General features: G+C 37.4%; 1 protein-coding gene across 1 annotated transcript in view; it reads left to right on the top strand.

Moving 5' to 3' along the window:
* The window catches only part of LOC122810570, a 945,872-nt gene that overhangs the window by 551,803 nt on the left and 378,605 nt on the right, over positions 1-15,464 (top strand). The window contains exons 16-17 of the mRNA XM_044082150.1: positions 9,649-10,436; positions 10,559-11,298. Coding sequence (XP_043938085.1) covers positions 9,649-10,436; positions 10,559-11,298 — 1,528 coding nt within the window. The remainder of the gene's footprint in view (positions 1-9,648; positions 10,437-10,558; positions 11,299-15,464) is intronic.

Here is a 15,464-nt window from a genome sequence, read left to right as displayed (position 1 = left end):
AAGAGCTATCTACCTTTGTTGAGTGTGTAGCCAAGCCCGCGAAACCCTGCTATATTTCATTACTCCTCCCCTGGCGAGGTTTCAAATAAGACTTCAGTTACCCGCCATTTCAAAAACCTGAGAATACCTGGATCCTACAGGTAGCGTTCCCATCAAGTGGTATGTCTATTTTGAATTCTTGAACTAAAGTATGTATTTCACAGTCTACTTTGAACATCGTGCACTGTAAAATGGATATGTATTTAGCTAATCCTGAATGAGTATCTTACTGTTGTTATAGCGCTAACCACGCTAGAAGTGGTGAAACAGTTTTGTTTTAATGTGTATTTCGGCTACTCCTGGATGCAGTACTGTAATGTCGCAAAGCGGCAGTAACCCTTTAAACTTAATGCTATAACTAATCATGCTTAACAAATTATGCTAGTATTCAACTGCATGCTCGAACATTTGTTAGCGACTTTCAAATAGAGTGGAGGAACCATTGTTTACTGCCTTAGGCTCTAGTATAGTGGTGTATTTTACATGTACTCAAGGTATAAATACTACATCTACTGTCTACTGTTAGCGACTTTTAACTAGAGTAGAAGACCAATTGTTACTGCCTTAGGCTAGTTGGTTGTGCAGTTTACTTGTACTCAATGTATAAAGATTACATATACTGTCTTTTCACTGCCTTCTAACCTTATTCCTGACCTCCCTCTTTCATCCTAGGTGGCTCCCTGATTCGCAGCCCTATTGTTCCCTGTATGAGAGGATACAATTAATCCTTACAGACTCTGAAGCGAGAGCCGCTTTTTACTGTTTAAACATACAGGTTGTTAAATAATAGTGCCGTTTGCCTTCAGTTGCTCACTACCTTTTAGGATCCAAGGTTATACTTTTACAAGTGTTATTAGCTCTAGGTCTTAGACTTCACCTAAAATTAAATTGGACTTGCAGCGGACTTATATCTGGTGCCTGAAAATCATAACTAAAGCTTAACAAGGCTGTAAATTGGTGCCTGTAAAGTACTAATTAAAAGCAAAATAAGCCTGTATAGCCTGCTGAATTTCCCAAAAATAAAGAGCTATCTACCTTTGTTGAGTGTGTAGCCAAGCCCGAAACCCTGCTATATTTCATTACTCCTCCCCACAAGCGAGGTTTCAAATAAGACTTCAGTTACCCGCCATTTCAAAAACCTGAGAATACCTGGATCCTACAGGTAGCGTTCCCATCCAAGTGGTATGTCTATTTTGAATTCTTGAACTAAAGTATGTATTTCACAGTCTACTTTGAACATCGTGCACTGTAAAATGGATATGTATTTAGCTAATCCTGAATGAGTATCTTACTGTTGTTATAGCGCTAACCACGCTAGAAGTGGTGAAACAGTTTTGTTTTAATGTGTATTTCGGCTACTCCTGGATGCAGTACTGTAATGTCGCAAAAGCGGCAGTAAGCCTTTTAAACTTAATGCTATAACTAACCATGCTTAACAAATTATGCTAGTATTCAACTGCATGCTCGAACATTTGTTAGCGACTTTCAAATAGAGTGGAGGAACCATTGTTTACTGCCTTAGGCTCTAGTATAGTGGTGTATTTTACATGTACTCAAGGTATAAATACTACATCTACTGTCTACTGTTAGCGACTTTTAACTAGAGTAGAAGACCAATTGTTACTGCCTTAGGCGCTAGTTGGTTGTGCAGTTTACTTGTACTCAATGTATAAAGATTACATATACTGTCTTTTCACTGCCTTCTAACCTTATTCCTGACCTCCCTCTTTCATCCTAGGTGGCTCCTGATTCGCAGCCCTATTGTTCCCTGTATGAGAGGATACAATTAATCCCCTTACAGACTCTGAAGCGAGAACGCCGCTTTTCTACTGTTTAAACATACAGGTTGTTAAATAATAGTACCGTTTTGCCTTCAGTTGCTCTCTGCCTTTTAGGATCCAAGGTTATACTTTTACAAGTGTTATTAGCTCTAGGTCTTAGACTTCACCTAAAATTAAATTGGACTTGCAACGGACTTATATCTGGTGCCTGAAAATCATAACTAAAGCTTAACAAGGCTGTAAATTGGTGCCTGTAAAGTACTAATTAAAAGCAAAATAAGGCTGTATAGCCTGCTGAATTTCCCCAAAAATAAAGAGCTATCTACCTTTGTTGAGTGTGTAGCCCCGCTACGCTCGGGCTCTCTTCGCTCCCCTCCTGCCCCTATTCCCACCCGCCCCCACTACCTCTACATTTATAGTCATAAAACCACTCCCTCTAAAAACTGGTCCAATCCTGCTGTAACCAAAATTTCCCCACCCAACCCCTGAAACTCCACCTTCCTTGCATTCTACCCACTCCTGCTCTCTCCCCTCCTTCTCATTCTCTGAATCATCTATTCCTCTCCATCTATTCTTTCGGTAATAGCATTTTTCTGCCCAATATCACAAGTACTTAAACATGTGGTATTTCTTTCTTCTTCCACTGCTATTAACCTCTTACTTCACAACATCGTATGAAACACAAAACCTGGTATTACTCTCTACTACCACATCAGGGACCAATATAATTGGAAGTAAATTCAATAACTACTTTCATGTTTATGGTACTTGGGAAGAATCAACCTCCTGTTTACTGCCACCTTACCCAACCGCCGCAAATAGAAATAAAACCCCCAAACTCAAACAATTTTACAAAATTTTAGATAAATTCCTAAAACTTATCTCCAAACTTAGACTTAATCTGCTCCCTCATGGTGATATACACCCCAACCCTGGTCTCACCAGCATTGACCAGCAGTCCTCTCCCAACATTGATATTAGTTCCAACCCCATTACTGCCCGTCCTACTAACTCTCTTTTAACCTGTCATCTGAACATCAGAAGCATAAACAACAAAGTACATGAACTTCATGCGGTACTAGTAGACCTTTCCCCTGAGATCTTGTGTCTAACTGAAACATGGTTAAAACCCACAACTACCGATAATGAGATACTAATCCCAGGTTACAATATACATCGTAGAGACCGAGTTCCCAGGAAAGGAGGTGGAGTAGCCATACTCTATAAATCTGATCTAACTGTATCTATTGATGTTTTGCAACCACCTCAATTTAACAATGCAGAAATACTAATTTCCAAGCTTCAGATTAACAGCAATAAATGTATCTATATTATTTGCTTGTACATTCCCCCAGGAAATAATATAGAAACCCTCGAAAACACCCTTCACTGGATATCAACTCACTTCCCCCAAGAGACCTTAGTTCTCGGAGACTTTAACATAGATTGGAATACCTGTGCCCCCTCAGCTCCTTCCTCACATATTAACCTTTACTCTTTCAAGCAAACTATTAATACTCCAACTAGGCTAGGGAAACCTAACCAGAAGGACAGTATACTTGACTGGGTACTAATAAATAAGCACCCTGATCACTATACATCTGGTACTCTCCCCGATAGTTTAAGTGACCACCACCTCACCTACATCATTAAGCATAAGATAGCCATTCCCATGCAACCCACAATCAGAACTGTTAGAAACAAAAGAAACTTGACTTAACTAAATTACAACTAGAACTATCTTCATGTAACTGGACATTACTAAAACATCTACCCCTAGAGGAAGCTGTGCTTTACTTTAACAAAAAATTCTTAGAAATTCTTAATTTTCATGCACCCACTCGTTCAAAGAAAACCAAAGCTGTAGATGTTCCTTGGCTTTCAAAAGAAACAAGATTGAAAATAAAACTTAGAAACAAGGCGTGGTCTGTCTGGCATACTTCCAAACTCCCTTTGGACCAAAGTAAATACAGACAACTTAGGAATGAAACTAAAAGGCAAATATTACTAGATAAAGACAATACTATTGTAAATTACAAACCGACCACCAAAACTGTCCACAAAAATTCTGGGCTGGACTAAATCAACTTCTTCATCCTGGTCGCACTACTACCCCTGCCCCTGCCACACTCATTGATAAATCCCCTGACGATGTCTCCAATAGTTTTAACCACTTCTTCACTGAGACAATACAAACTCTGTCTAATCAATTACCACCTAGCCTTCATACCTCTGACCCTCGAACACTAAAAATAATTCCGCTACTTACCTTTCAACCTGTTGCAACTTCCGTTATATGTAAATTAATTAAAAAACTAAAACCCTCCACACTCTCAGCCGACCAACTCCCAGCTGAATATTTGCAAAAAACAGCTGGCGTAATTGCTTACCCAGTGTCAATCCTCATCAACCGCTCCTTAGCAGAGGCCATAATGCCCGAGATCTGGAAGATATCATATGTAATTCCTCTCCACAAGGGAGGCACTTCCACTGATCTTTCTAACTATAGGCCCATATCCATACTTTCCCCTTTAGCAAAAATAATGGAAAAATGTGTTCAGAAACAGTTCATGAAACACCTAATAGTCAACCAACTACTGGCTGATACCCAACATGGTTTCAGACCTCTCCACAGTACCACCTCAGCCCTCCTTGTCTTTTCAAATACCATAAACTCCCATCGTAATAATAACAATCTCTCATCAGCACTATTTCTGGATCTGTCAAAGGCCTTTGATATGGTGGATCATAAACTTTTAATCAATACATTGCCTTCACTAGGTCTTGACACCATTGCTGTACAATGGTTTAGTTCCTATCTATCTGGCAGAAAACAAGCAGTTTTATGGCAGACCAAACTCTCTAAGCTACTACCCAATACATTAGGAGTACCTCAAGGATCTATTCTAGGGCGCTATTATTTTCCATTTTATCAATGATCTGCATACAGTTACTCCTAATGCCAGTTGTATACAATATGCAGATGATTCCACGTTAATCTGCTCTGGTACTACCCTTCAGATTTACAACTGTTAACCCAGTCTACTTTCAGCAAAATAGAAAACTGGCTCTCCAGTCGTCGCCTGATTCTCAATCCAAAAAAAAACTAAAATGTTGTTGTTTCTTCCAACAAAAAAGTCCTACCCCATTAACTTTACTATCCAAGCAAAGGATGGGACCATTATTTCTCCAGACCTCTCGACAAAATTACTAGGGGTAACCATAGACAACAAACTAAAATTTGATATACACGCAAGCCAAATAATTAAGACCATTAACAAAAAGCTAGGCTCTTTATATAAAATAAAAAGCTTCCTGACCCCCCAAGCTAAAATGGCCATTGCCCAGACTCACCTCCTCTCATCACTCCTGTACTCGTCCCCTTACTTCACAATATAAGTAAAACTGTCATGAACAAACTCTCTAAATGCTACAATCATATTGCAAGGTTTGTTACTGGGTCCCCATATAGGACCCATCATTGTACCAATTTAGCCAAACTCAACTGGTCTGAGCTTCCTAACCTAATTACTTTCAACCTACTAGTCCTTACTCACAAAATCATATATAACCCTGAATATGCTCCTTCCCTCAAAGCACTACTTCCCTTTGTAATAATCCCGCCCATTGAGGTCATCCAACCGTCTCCTAATCCAATCACTCAAAACTAATAACTCTGCTGGAGACTTCCTTCTCTCCAACGCTGCAGGTAAAATTTGAAACAAACTTCCCCATGATATTATATCCATCTCTACTTTAAGTCAATTTAAAGCTAAGCTAAAAACTCATCTGGGCTCAATGCGAAGTTGCCATTGCCTAAACCCGGGATAGTCCACTCTAGAATGTAATAACTGTCTATAACTCATGAATATTCTACATCTCCTTACTATCCTACTCCTCTTACATTTAAAATAAATTAGAAAGAATAAGTTAGAATGCTCTTATTTTGAATGTATATTTTGCTTCATTGTTTAGTTAAGTGTTTTGTAACCTGTGTTTTGGAGCTTTTCTCCCCGGGCCTCCGCTGAAAATGGACATGCATCCAGTCGGATCCTCCCGGTCAACAAATGTAAAATAAAATAAAATAAAATAAAATAAATAAAAAATAAATTCTATAAAGATTTTAAATTAAATACAGTTAAATTAGAGACAACAGTAGGAACAAGAAAATGCTACAATTGCTCTTGTTGTAATGACGTATATGAAGGTACAGATTATTTTAAACATCCCACTACGGGAGAAGTGTTTACGGTGAAAGCACTGACAAACTGCAATATGTTACAAGTGGTATATTTGGCAACCTGCACAGTATGCTCATCGTTCTATGTTGCTAAGACAACTAGGAAGCTTAAAGAAAGTATTATAGAACATAAATCTGATATAAGAAGAAGTGTTGCAACAAATGCATTAAGTAAACATGTTCAAGATAAGGGAGAGCAGCACATTTTTAAATTTAGAATATTGGATATAGTGCAAACAGGTCTGAGAAAAGGAGATATGAATAATTTTCTAGAACTTAAAGAGGTTGAATGGATAGTTAGATTGCAGGCAGACTGTTTTCCTGGTTTGAATAATGCCATTAGTTTAAAGCCAGTTTTGATTAAAAGACGTAGAGAGAAGTTGTGAATTGTTATGGAATATAAATACAATACTTATTTGTTCTGCTGTAAAAATGAGCTTATAATAGAAATGTCTATAAGTGAATATTTCATTTTTGTATTTTTAAATGTGTTTTAAAGGTTTTATAATAAACTTTTTGGTGTGTTATAATCAGTTTGGAATATTTTGACAGTGGCACCATTATTGTCTACTTATCACTGTCTCAGCCCCAGAAGATTACCCTGAATCACTGTAATTCTGTCCTTTTTATACGCTTAATTATATTTACACTTTCTGTATAGATATTCCAAGGATTACTTTTTGGTCTTTTCATTTTCAAATGGATCTCTTCCAGAAAAGTAAGTGAAAATAATTAGTTGCAGTTAATAGAAATTCCAGTTATTAAACAATGGCTCAAATATGTTTTCAACTTTAGTTTCTTTACAAAAAAACTAAAAGTTTGATGTTACTGATGTGTTCGGAGATACGTATTCTGAGGGGTCTGGACGTTTGTCCAACATAAAATGAACCACAGTAACAAGAGGCCAGGTAAATGTTCCAATCACTGGAACAATTAGAGAAAAACTTCAAATCAAACACCTGGGGGCAATTCCGACTAGACAAACAAGGATGTAGAATGCGCTCTACAAACACACACTAGTTCATCCAACATGCAAGTTCAACTTTATTGTCATTGATATGATATTTGGAAATAGGGCAAACAAAACTGGATGGCATTCCATATTAAATATAAAAGAAAAGAAATGGATTATTAGACTGGGAGGGTTATTCCCCCCGGGACTTAATGAACATCTTTAGAACCTGGCCAATAGGATGCCTGCTTATTGTATATATACAGCTTTTGTATGTCATGATTTTTTTGTACACTGACGAAGGCTGTGCTTTGCCAGCCGAAACCGGTTTGTAACTGTTGCAATATGCTGTGATTTTGTTTATCAATACAGATTTTCATTCTAGTCACTGTTTGCTGGCTCTCATTCTTTGGTTCCTGATTCAGTTTGTTTCTGAGCCTTGCAATTGCCACCGTGCAGGAAGTTCGTTTTTCATGTTGCACTTCCTTTCTACATCCTGCTGGGGCCGGTGACTCTGGGACTGCTGCTTGTATTCCAGTGCAGCGTCTCTTCAATCCAGCTTTTTGTTTGGATTTTATCTAAATTACTTCAAATTTTACATTTGCAGCAACTTGCTGGCTTGGTTCTTTATCGGTTTGCCATCTGTGAATTTTGTTGGGCTTACGGTACTTCACAGTACGCACCCTGCGTGTTTGCCATGAACAAGCAATTTTTTGGGCCTGCTATTCTTCAAACTATATGTTCGTGCAGGATACAGCTTCGGGATTAAATCTTTGGACACCTTCAGGTCTGGTTGTTTCATTACAGATACTGTGGCTAGTTTTGTTATTCGGTTTTGGGTTAAACCTTATCATTACTGGTTACGTAAGCTACTGGTGGGTTCGGATGTACGCACTTTAACATCTAAACACCACGCATTTTACAGTCGCTAGTCTGTATATGGTTTTTCACCCGTTTTTTTCGGGTTGGATTTTGGACACTTCAAGAAGGCTAAAACAGTGGTACGTGCACTTGGTTGTGTAAATTTCAACATTTGGACATATTTACTGGTGGGTTCTGGCATACATGTCTTTTTGGACTTGTTTTTTGCATACAGTTATTATGTTTTGGACTTGGGGACTTTATTCATACTACAGAATTCACTGAGAGGTTCGGATGTCCTACAGTCTGTTCCGCTTACTTCATTGGATGCGTGGACCTAGTGCGTCTTGGATTATTAACATTTGGACTGGTTCAGGGTCGGACTTTTGATCAACATTTTGATCGCATGTGTGTTTATTAATACAAGTATTATTTCTATTATATTACCCGCTTCCTACTGAAAATGCTATGGGCTTATACAGCTGATATTATGTTTATTTTTTACCATGGAACTACTGTTTAGTATTTTCTTCAATTTCAGTAGGAAACATGGACAGGGTTTATTAATGCATATACGTTATTACGATCTGAGTGGATATTTTACTACTTTTTCATGAACATGTTCATGATTATTTAGACATGATTCTTAGGTATAATTTTTTTACTGACAACTAATTTTGTACCATTTGGAACATACTTAATATTTAGATACATGCTCTTTGGACATATACTGTGATTTTGATTATTTGATATCACTTTTTTCTACTATATAATCTAGTGGTTTAATAATTGCTATTTACAACTTTGGCTATTAGATATTGCTTCTTTTTACCTATTGCACAATTTGTTGGTTCTTTCAATTCAGAATCATTAATAACTATTGTATTGATGACATATGGGTATGTTCAATGTCCATTTCGCCTAAGCAAGTACAATTCACAAGGACCTATATTTCTTATTTATATGCATTGGAATCCCTGTTACATTCCACTCTGTATGGTTTCCATTTATAACAGTTTGCTTGCCAAGGTATGTCATATATACATATTTAATTTGGATGGTAGGACCGACCACCATAAACCATTTTTCTCTATTAATCACTGACCATTTTTTATATACTTATGTTGGAATAGGTTCCAGTGGAATTTTTCTTGGGACTTGCAAACCAAGTTTTGGGATTTACATTTTTATACATCTAGTTTATTACCTCATATCAGGTTATTGCTCTTATCCAATAGGTTTCTGCTGTAGGGATATCACAGCGGACTGTCTTATTACCCCCTAATTGCTACTTATTATAATTTTTACTTTTTTCTTGGAATATGTCAGGTTCCCATTTTTTGTTTCCTCTTGGTCCCTTGATTCTAATGGTTTACAACCAAGCTTAAACAGGTTATCATTTGATGACATTTTGTCAATATTGAGTACTTTTTGGGTCTGTTCAGTGTCAAATATAGATATTACACATACTTAAACATTTTTGAGCTTCTTCCTCCCTTGGCGTGTCGGCTTTTTTTCTTAAATTATTGTGATATTATATATTTTTTTGCACAAACCAATCAGAATTTTCCCAGTGTTCCATATCCACAAAATTGGTCATTTGGATGTAGCTTTGTCATTTGACGTTGTATGCTGTTATGGTCCATACATTATTGGTATTCATCTATTAAGTAACTGACGTGGTTGTATTTTGGCCATTATTGCCAGCTTGCTCTTTTTTTCATTCTAGGTCATTGACCATTATTGTTTTGGTGTTACAATATGGATTTTTCCAGCTTCATTCGTGGGCTGGCTGCTGATAGAGAGGACCTTGGGGTCTTTGGACTCGGTTCTTCTCAAGGGAACACTGTGGGGTCTGATTTGGTTGGTTCAGAATCCAATTGCAGCATGCTTTTTGACAATTTAAACAAGCATCTTAGATCACTCAGATCTAATATCTGGCATAGCAAATTATTTAAAGCTTACCAGACTGCAGGAATCACTCCAAGGGGACTGCGTATACGCACTATTCCCCATGTTACCAATGCGGATGATGAACTCAATCAACGATGGTATAAAATACAACAAGAAGCAACTATGGCATTTGTTGTTGAACTATTTAAGTTTCATAACAGGGCCATTGACAAAGAATTGGAAGAAATTAATATTTTGGTCAGCAAACTAAGGGTTTATGAGGAGGAACCGTTTTTTAAGAAATCACTAAATAATGTGGCTTCAGATTTACGGAAGCTTGACACTGAACTTAAGTCCAGAAAAAACAAAAAATTTACCAGGGACCAGGAGGATTACAAAAGGGACACCCCATTTTTATCTAGTTCTAAACATGTTAGGTTTTCTACAATGCCATTTAAACCCACCAACAAGAGGAAACGACCAAGATCAATCCTAAGAAGGCATGATACGGAGACCACTTCCTCTTTTGAGGATACCTCATCATGCACTGATAATGAATCTACAGCAGTCTCAGGGTCACCAACCCCAAAAAAAACACCAGGGTTAACCCCTTTAGGCCCAAAACCAAGCGGGGCGGACGCAAACACCGCAGAAATAGACAACATTCAGGGTCTTCTGAACATTGCGCTGGCGAAATGAACACATCATATCACAATGTTTTAAATCTGTCAGATTTTGAATTATCTCAGACACAGACTAGAATGTTAAATAAAGGTCTTACATTCATTCCAGGTTTTACTGTGTCCGAGGAATCATTTGCTCAGGATGTTGTTGCTTTTTGTCGTCTTTTGAATTTAAAGTTGTTTTTTGGTGATTCTGACTCTGCTTATGATCATGATAGATTTACATACCACAAATCCAATTTCTCACCACCAATGCATCAGATGGTATTGCAGTTTCAGAATAGCGTACTCAAGGATTTACACTTTTTGGGTTCAGATATTCCATTAAAACATAACAATTTATCTTTTGATGAAAAACAAGCTATTCTGGAACTCCAAAATAATAGGGAAATTGTTATCATTTCAGCTGACAAAGGTGGTGCTGTGGTTGTTTTAAATTGGGTTGATTACGACAATGAGGCTATGCGACAACTTAATGATCAAAGATATTACTCGCATATGTCCATAGACCCAACCAACATGTTCAGTAAACAGATAGAGAGGTATTTACAACAAGCTAGGGAGGAGGCTATCATAACTAATGATACTATGAATCAACTTTTGGTCCATGATCCCACCAATCAATACATTTATTTTCTGCCTAAAATTCACAAAGATCTTTTTCATCCACCAGGCAGGCCTATTGTATCTGGTAGAGGATACTTCACCGAACCCCTTTCATTATTTCTGACCAAACATCTAAAACCTTTGTTACCTAATATCCGATCACGTCTACAGGACACCACAAACTTCCTACAGATTGTTTCTGACACACAGCTTGAGCCCAGTTGGTTACTATGTACTTTGGATGTAAGTGCCCTGTATACGAACATTCCACACCAAGATGGACTTAATGCACTAGCCTATTGTCTCGAAGTCTCAAACTTATACAGCTCAGACTTCAACACCTTCTTGGTTGGTTTAGCACAATATGTTCTCACAAGTAATGTGTTTTATTACAAGGAACAATGCTTTTGGCAAACCAAAGGGACAGCTATGGGGGCATCTTTTGCCCCTATATATGCTGATCTCTTCATGGCTTTTGTTGAGAATTATATCATATATGACAGGGACAGTAACATCTTTTTGTCACAGATTGATATATGGAGACGTTATCTTGATGATGTTTGGTTGGTATGGAAGGGAGATGAAGGTTCCCTGATGGAATTTGTCACTTACTTAAATAACAATACTTGGGGTCTGCATCTTACTGTTAGTTTCAATAGGGACACCATTACATTTTTGGATGTCTTAATCCAGAGGGCCCCTGATCACACTCTATTCACAGAGATATACAGAAAGTTCCCAGAATATAATTCCATCCTACATGCTTCTAGTTACCATCCACCTCACATAGCACGAAACATCCCTAAGTCACAATTTATACGTGCTAAGCGTATTTGCTCAGATGAGACTATTTATTTGAAACACAAATCTGACATTACTACCAGATTCAAGTCTCGTGGGTATAGAAGTGGTGACATATCCATGGCCAGCAATAAGGTCTGTTCTATGGAGAGAATGGGCTTACTTACATATAAGACACATGATACCAGGACATCTCAACCTCTCAGATTCAAGACTACAAATGCCCGTAATTCCAACCGCCTCATTCAAAGTGTTCGGAGGCATTGGAACATTCTACAATGTGATTTGGATATCAACAGTATTATCCCTGACAGTTGCCTATTTTCTTATAGGAAAGGCAAAAACCTTAACTCTTATTTCAATCATTACAAACACAGGGACATCAATACACATGAATTGGTACAAACAACACTTTCTGGTGCACCACTATATGGTTGTTATCCATGTGGACATTGCAACAATTGCAAATATATAAATAAGTCCAAACAATTTTCTAGTCGGAATTGCCCCCAGGTGTTTGATTTGAAGTTTTTCTCTAATTGTTCCAGTGATTGGATCATTTACCTGGCCTCTTGTTACTGTGGTTCATTTTATGTTGGACAAACGTCCAGACCCCTCAGAATACGTATCTCCGAACACATCAGTAGCATCAAACAAAAAAGGATGCAGAATGCGCTCTACAAACACACACTAGTTCATCCAATATGCAAGTTCAACTTTATTGTCATTGATATGATATTTGGAAATAGGGCAAACAAAACTGGATGGCATTCCATATTAAATATAAAAGAAAAGAAATGGATTATTAGACTGGGAGGGTTATTTCCCCCGGGACTTAACAAACATCTTTAGAACCTGGCCAATAGGATGCCTGCTTATTGTATATATACAGCTTTTGTATGTCATGATTTTTTTGTACACTGAAGAAGGCTGTGCTTTGCCAGCCGAAACCGGTTTGTAACTGTTGCAATATGCTGTGATTTTGTTTATCAATACAGATTTTCATTCTAGTCACTGTTTGCTGGCTCTCATTCTTTGGTTCCTGACTTAGTTTGTTTCTTGAGCCTTGCAATTGCCACCGTGCAGGAAGTTTGTTTTTCATGGATCAAAGTATCCCAGGAAGACGTTGGAGAGCTACATGACAGATATGCAAAGGAGAAGAACTAAATTTTACACATTTCTGCATGCTTGTCAGAGCAGCACTAATGTTTAGAATTAACTGATTTTATTAAATAGGGCACACCTTTGAGAAAGGGTCACATTTCACTTAAAGTGAGAGAGTGTCTCAGTGTGAAAAAAAAAACAGCACAGAGTACAGTTTATTTCTGAACTGCTGTTGTGTTCCAATTTATTTAATTATGTCATATGTCATACATGTAAACATATAAACTGCATTTCTTACGAAAGTCTCATAGATGCGTTTTCTTTGTTTGTTTATTAATAGACATTTTGATTTATTTGTATGTCTTGTATCTGTGTATGTGCACTGGTCTCAGTTTAATTCTTTCACTAATATGTAACAGTGATGGATAAGCAGCTTACTTCACTGATGAAGCCTATCTCTTTCAAAGCCTTAGTGTGGGGCACAAAACACTAATGTTGCCAAGAGAGATTTTTCATAGAAAATACTATAGTTAATCATGAATGTTGTCCTTCCCTACATCAGTTTCTGGTTAATGGGTTAATATAAATTGCTTCGGGGATTTACTTGCGATGATGTGATTTACTCCTTAGGCAAAGAAGGGAATGTAATTCTGCCACTGTCATGAGTAGTTCATTATAGACCTCATGATGGTTGTGAATTATTGCTGCTATACAATGACTCATTAACCTTGTTCTACTTTTTTCCATTTGAGAAGCTATTCTGCAAGTTCATTCATTGCCACACATATATGACAATGGATTCAACCAGTGAATTTTGAATTTGGGAGCATAGTAACGTAGTGTTAGGGAATTGACTAGTTCATTTAAAAATTGTAAACCCAAAAATAGGATAGGTTTGACTGTACAAATACAGAAGTTGTTTTGTGCTGATGTACAGAGTAATCCTTGTTGCCCAGTAATGGTGGTAATACAATGGTGGCGGTTTGTTTAATTTTCATTGCTCGTAGCAGGGGGGGGGGGGGGGTTTGTTTAATTTTCATTGCTAGCAGCACTCAGCAGTGATATTTAGGTGCTATCACTGGATTTTTTTTTGTTCTAGAACCTTAATGACTTATGGCCAAAATTATTGTGGATTCAACCCACTAAAACAATGACATTTTAAAAGTTGTTTTATACCTTCCCCTAGGTTGTGTGGTTACTTGTGTTTGGAGATGTGAGGGCACAACCCCCACCGCACCCATGACAAAATGAGTTTTTGAATAAGAAAAACAACTTTTAAAAGCAAATTGTTTCAAAGAGTTGTAACCCAATAACTTCAGATGTGATGACTCATTAGGAAGCCCTTTTCCCCATAAGTTTCCCCATAAGCATTCTATATGAAAATAAATCATTTTAATGAAGCAAATAATGGTAAATGCCCCTGTCAGTGTATAACATAGCATATGACATTTTAGACAGAACATTGTTACTAAGAACAGTGTTACATTTACTAAAACTGCAGACATACGTACCCAGTCTCACATCATAGGGACAATCTTTTTTCCCCTTCTCTTTTGAACTTCTCCTCTAAAAACTCTTAGAAAAAAACATTTCCAATGTCCTGGATGGTTTCAGGACTTTGCATATACCCTACAGTAAAGACATTTTACTGTCATGTCATGATACAGAGCACATTCTGTGTTCCACAAATGTTAATATTAGCTATAATACAGTATATGTCATCCATGTATGTATTTATAGTTATCGTTATTATCTAGAATATAGACTCATTAAAGAGGCAGATGATTTGGCAGGAGTTTTTTCCTCAGCAGTATATCTGGTTACCTATTGGCCAGCTGAGATGCCACTTGCTGTCTAGCAGAGAGCATCATCCCACCCTTCATAGATCACAACCACTTCCAAAGTGGAATTGGAATGAGACATTTCCTTTAAAGAGCTCTTGCTGCAGATCTTTCTGAAAAGAAATCCATTACCAGTAGCAATTTTATTTGGTAGTGGATTAGTTAACATCTTTGATATACTTACATTTTAAGCTGTTCATATGTTATGTTTCTTAGCAGAGCAGTTTGTGGAACACAGCAATCTCTGGTGCTAGGGATTATGCTGTGAGTAAAGTCAAAGTTACTATGTGATATACTCAACATATTTTATTTTTCAGGAATGGTGCAATGCTCAACATTGCTGTCTCTCAAAGCTTAATTCTCCCAGTGTCCCTTTTGTGGAGTTTTCATGTTTGCCCTGATGGGTTATTGACAGGAGCTTTGATTTTAATTCCATTTGTCAAGCATATGATGTTAGTGACTTAGAAATGCTTATATCACCGGTAGAGATTTGTCAGTGTGTTTCTGTGTAGTGTTCTAACATGTCCTTTATTGTTTTTTTATGGTCTAGCTGCCCTGGTCATGAATTAGCTAAAGTAAGTATTAAAATGAATGGCTGAATGGCATTTCTCGGGAGTAAAGATTGCAGTTTTTCACTATGTGTTTCTGAACTCCATTAAAATT

Source organism: Protopterus annectens, chromosome 9.part0 (assembly GCF_019279795.1).
Source record: "Protopterus annectens isolate FY-2018-M chromosome 9.part0, PAN1.0, whole genome shotgun sequence".
In the NCBI taxonomy this organism is placed as follows: Eukaryota; Metazoa; Chordata; order Ceratodontiformes; family Protopteridae; genus Protopterus; species Protopterus annectens.
This window is presented reverse-complemented; position numbering and strand designations above follow the sequence as displayed.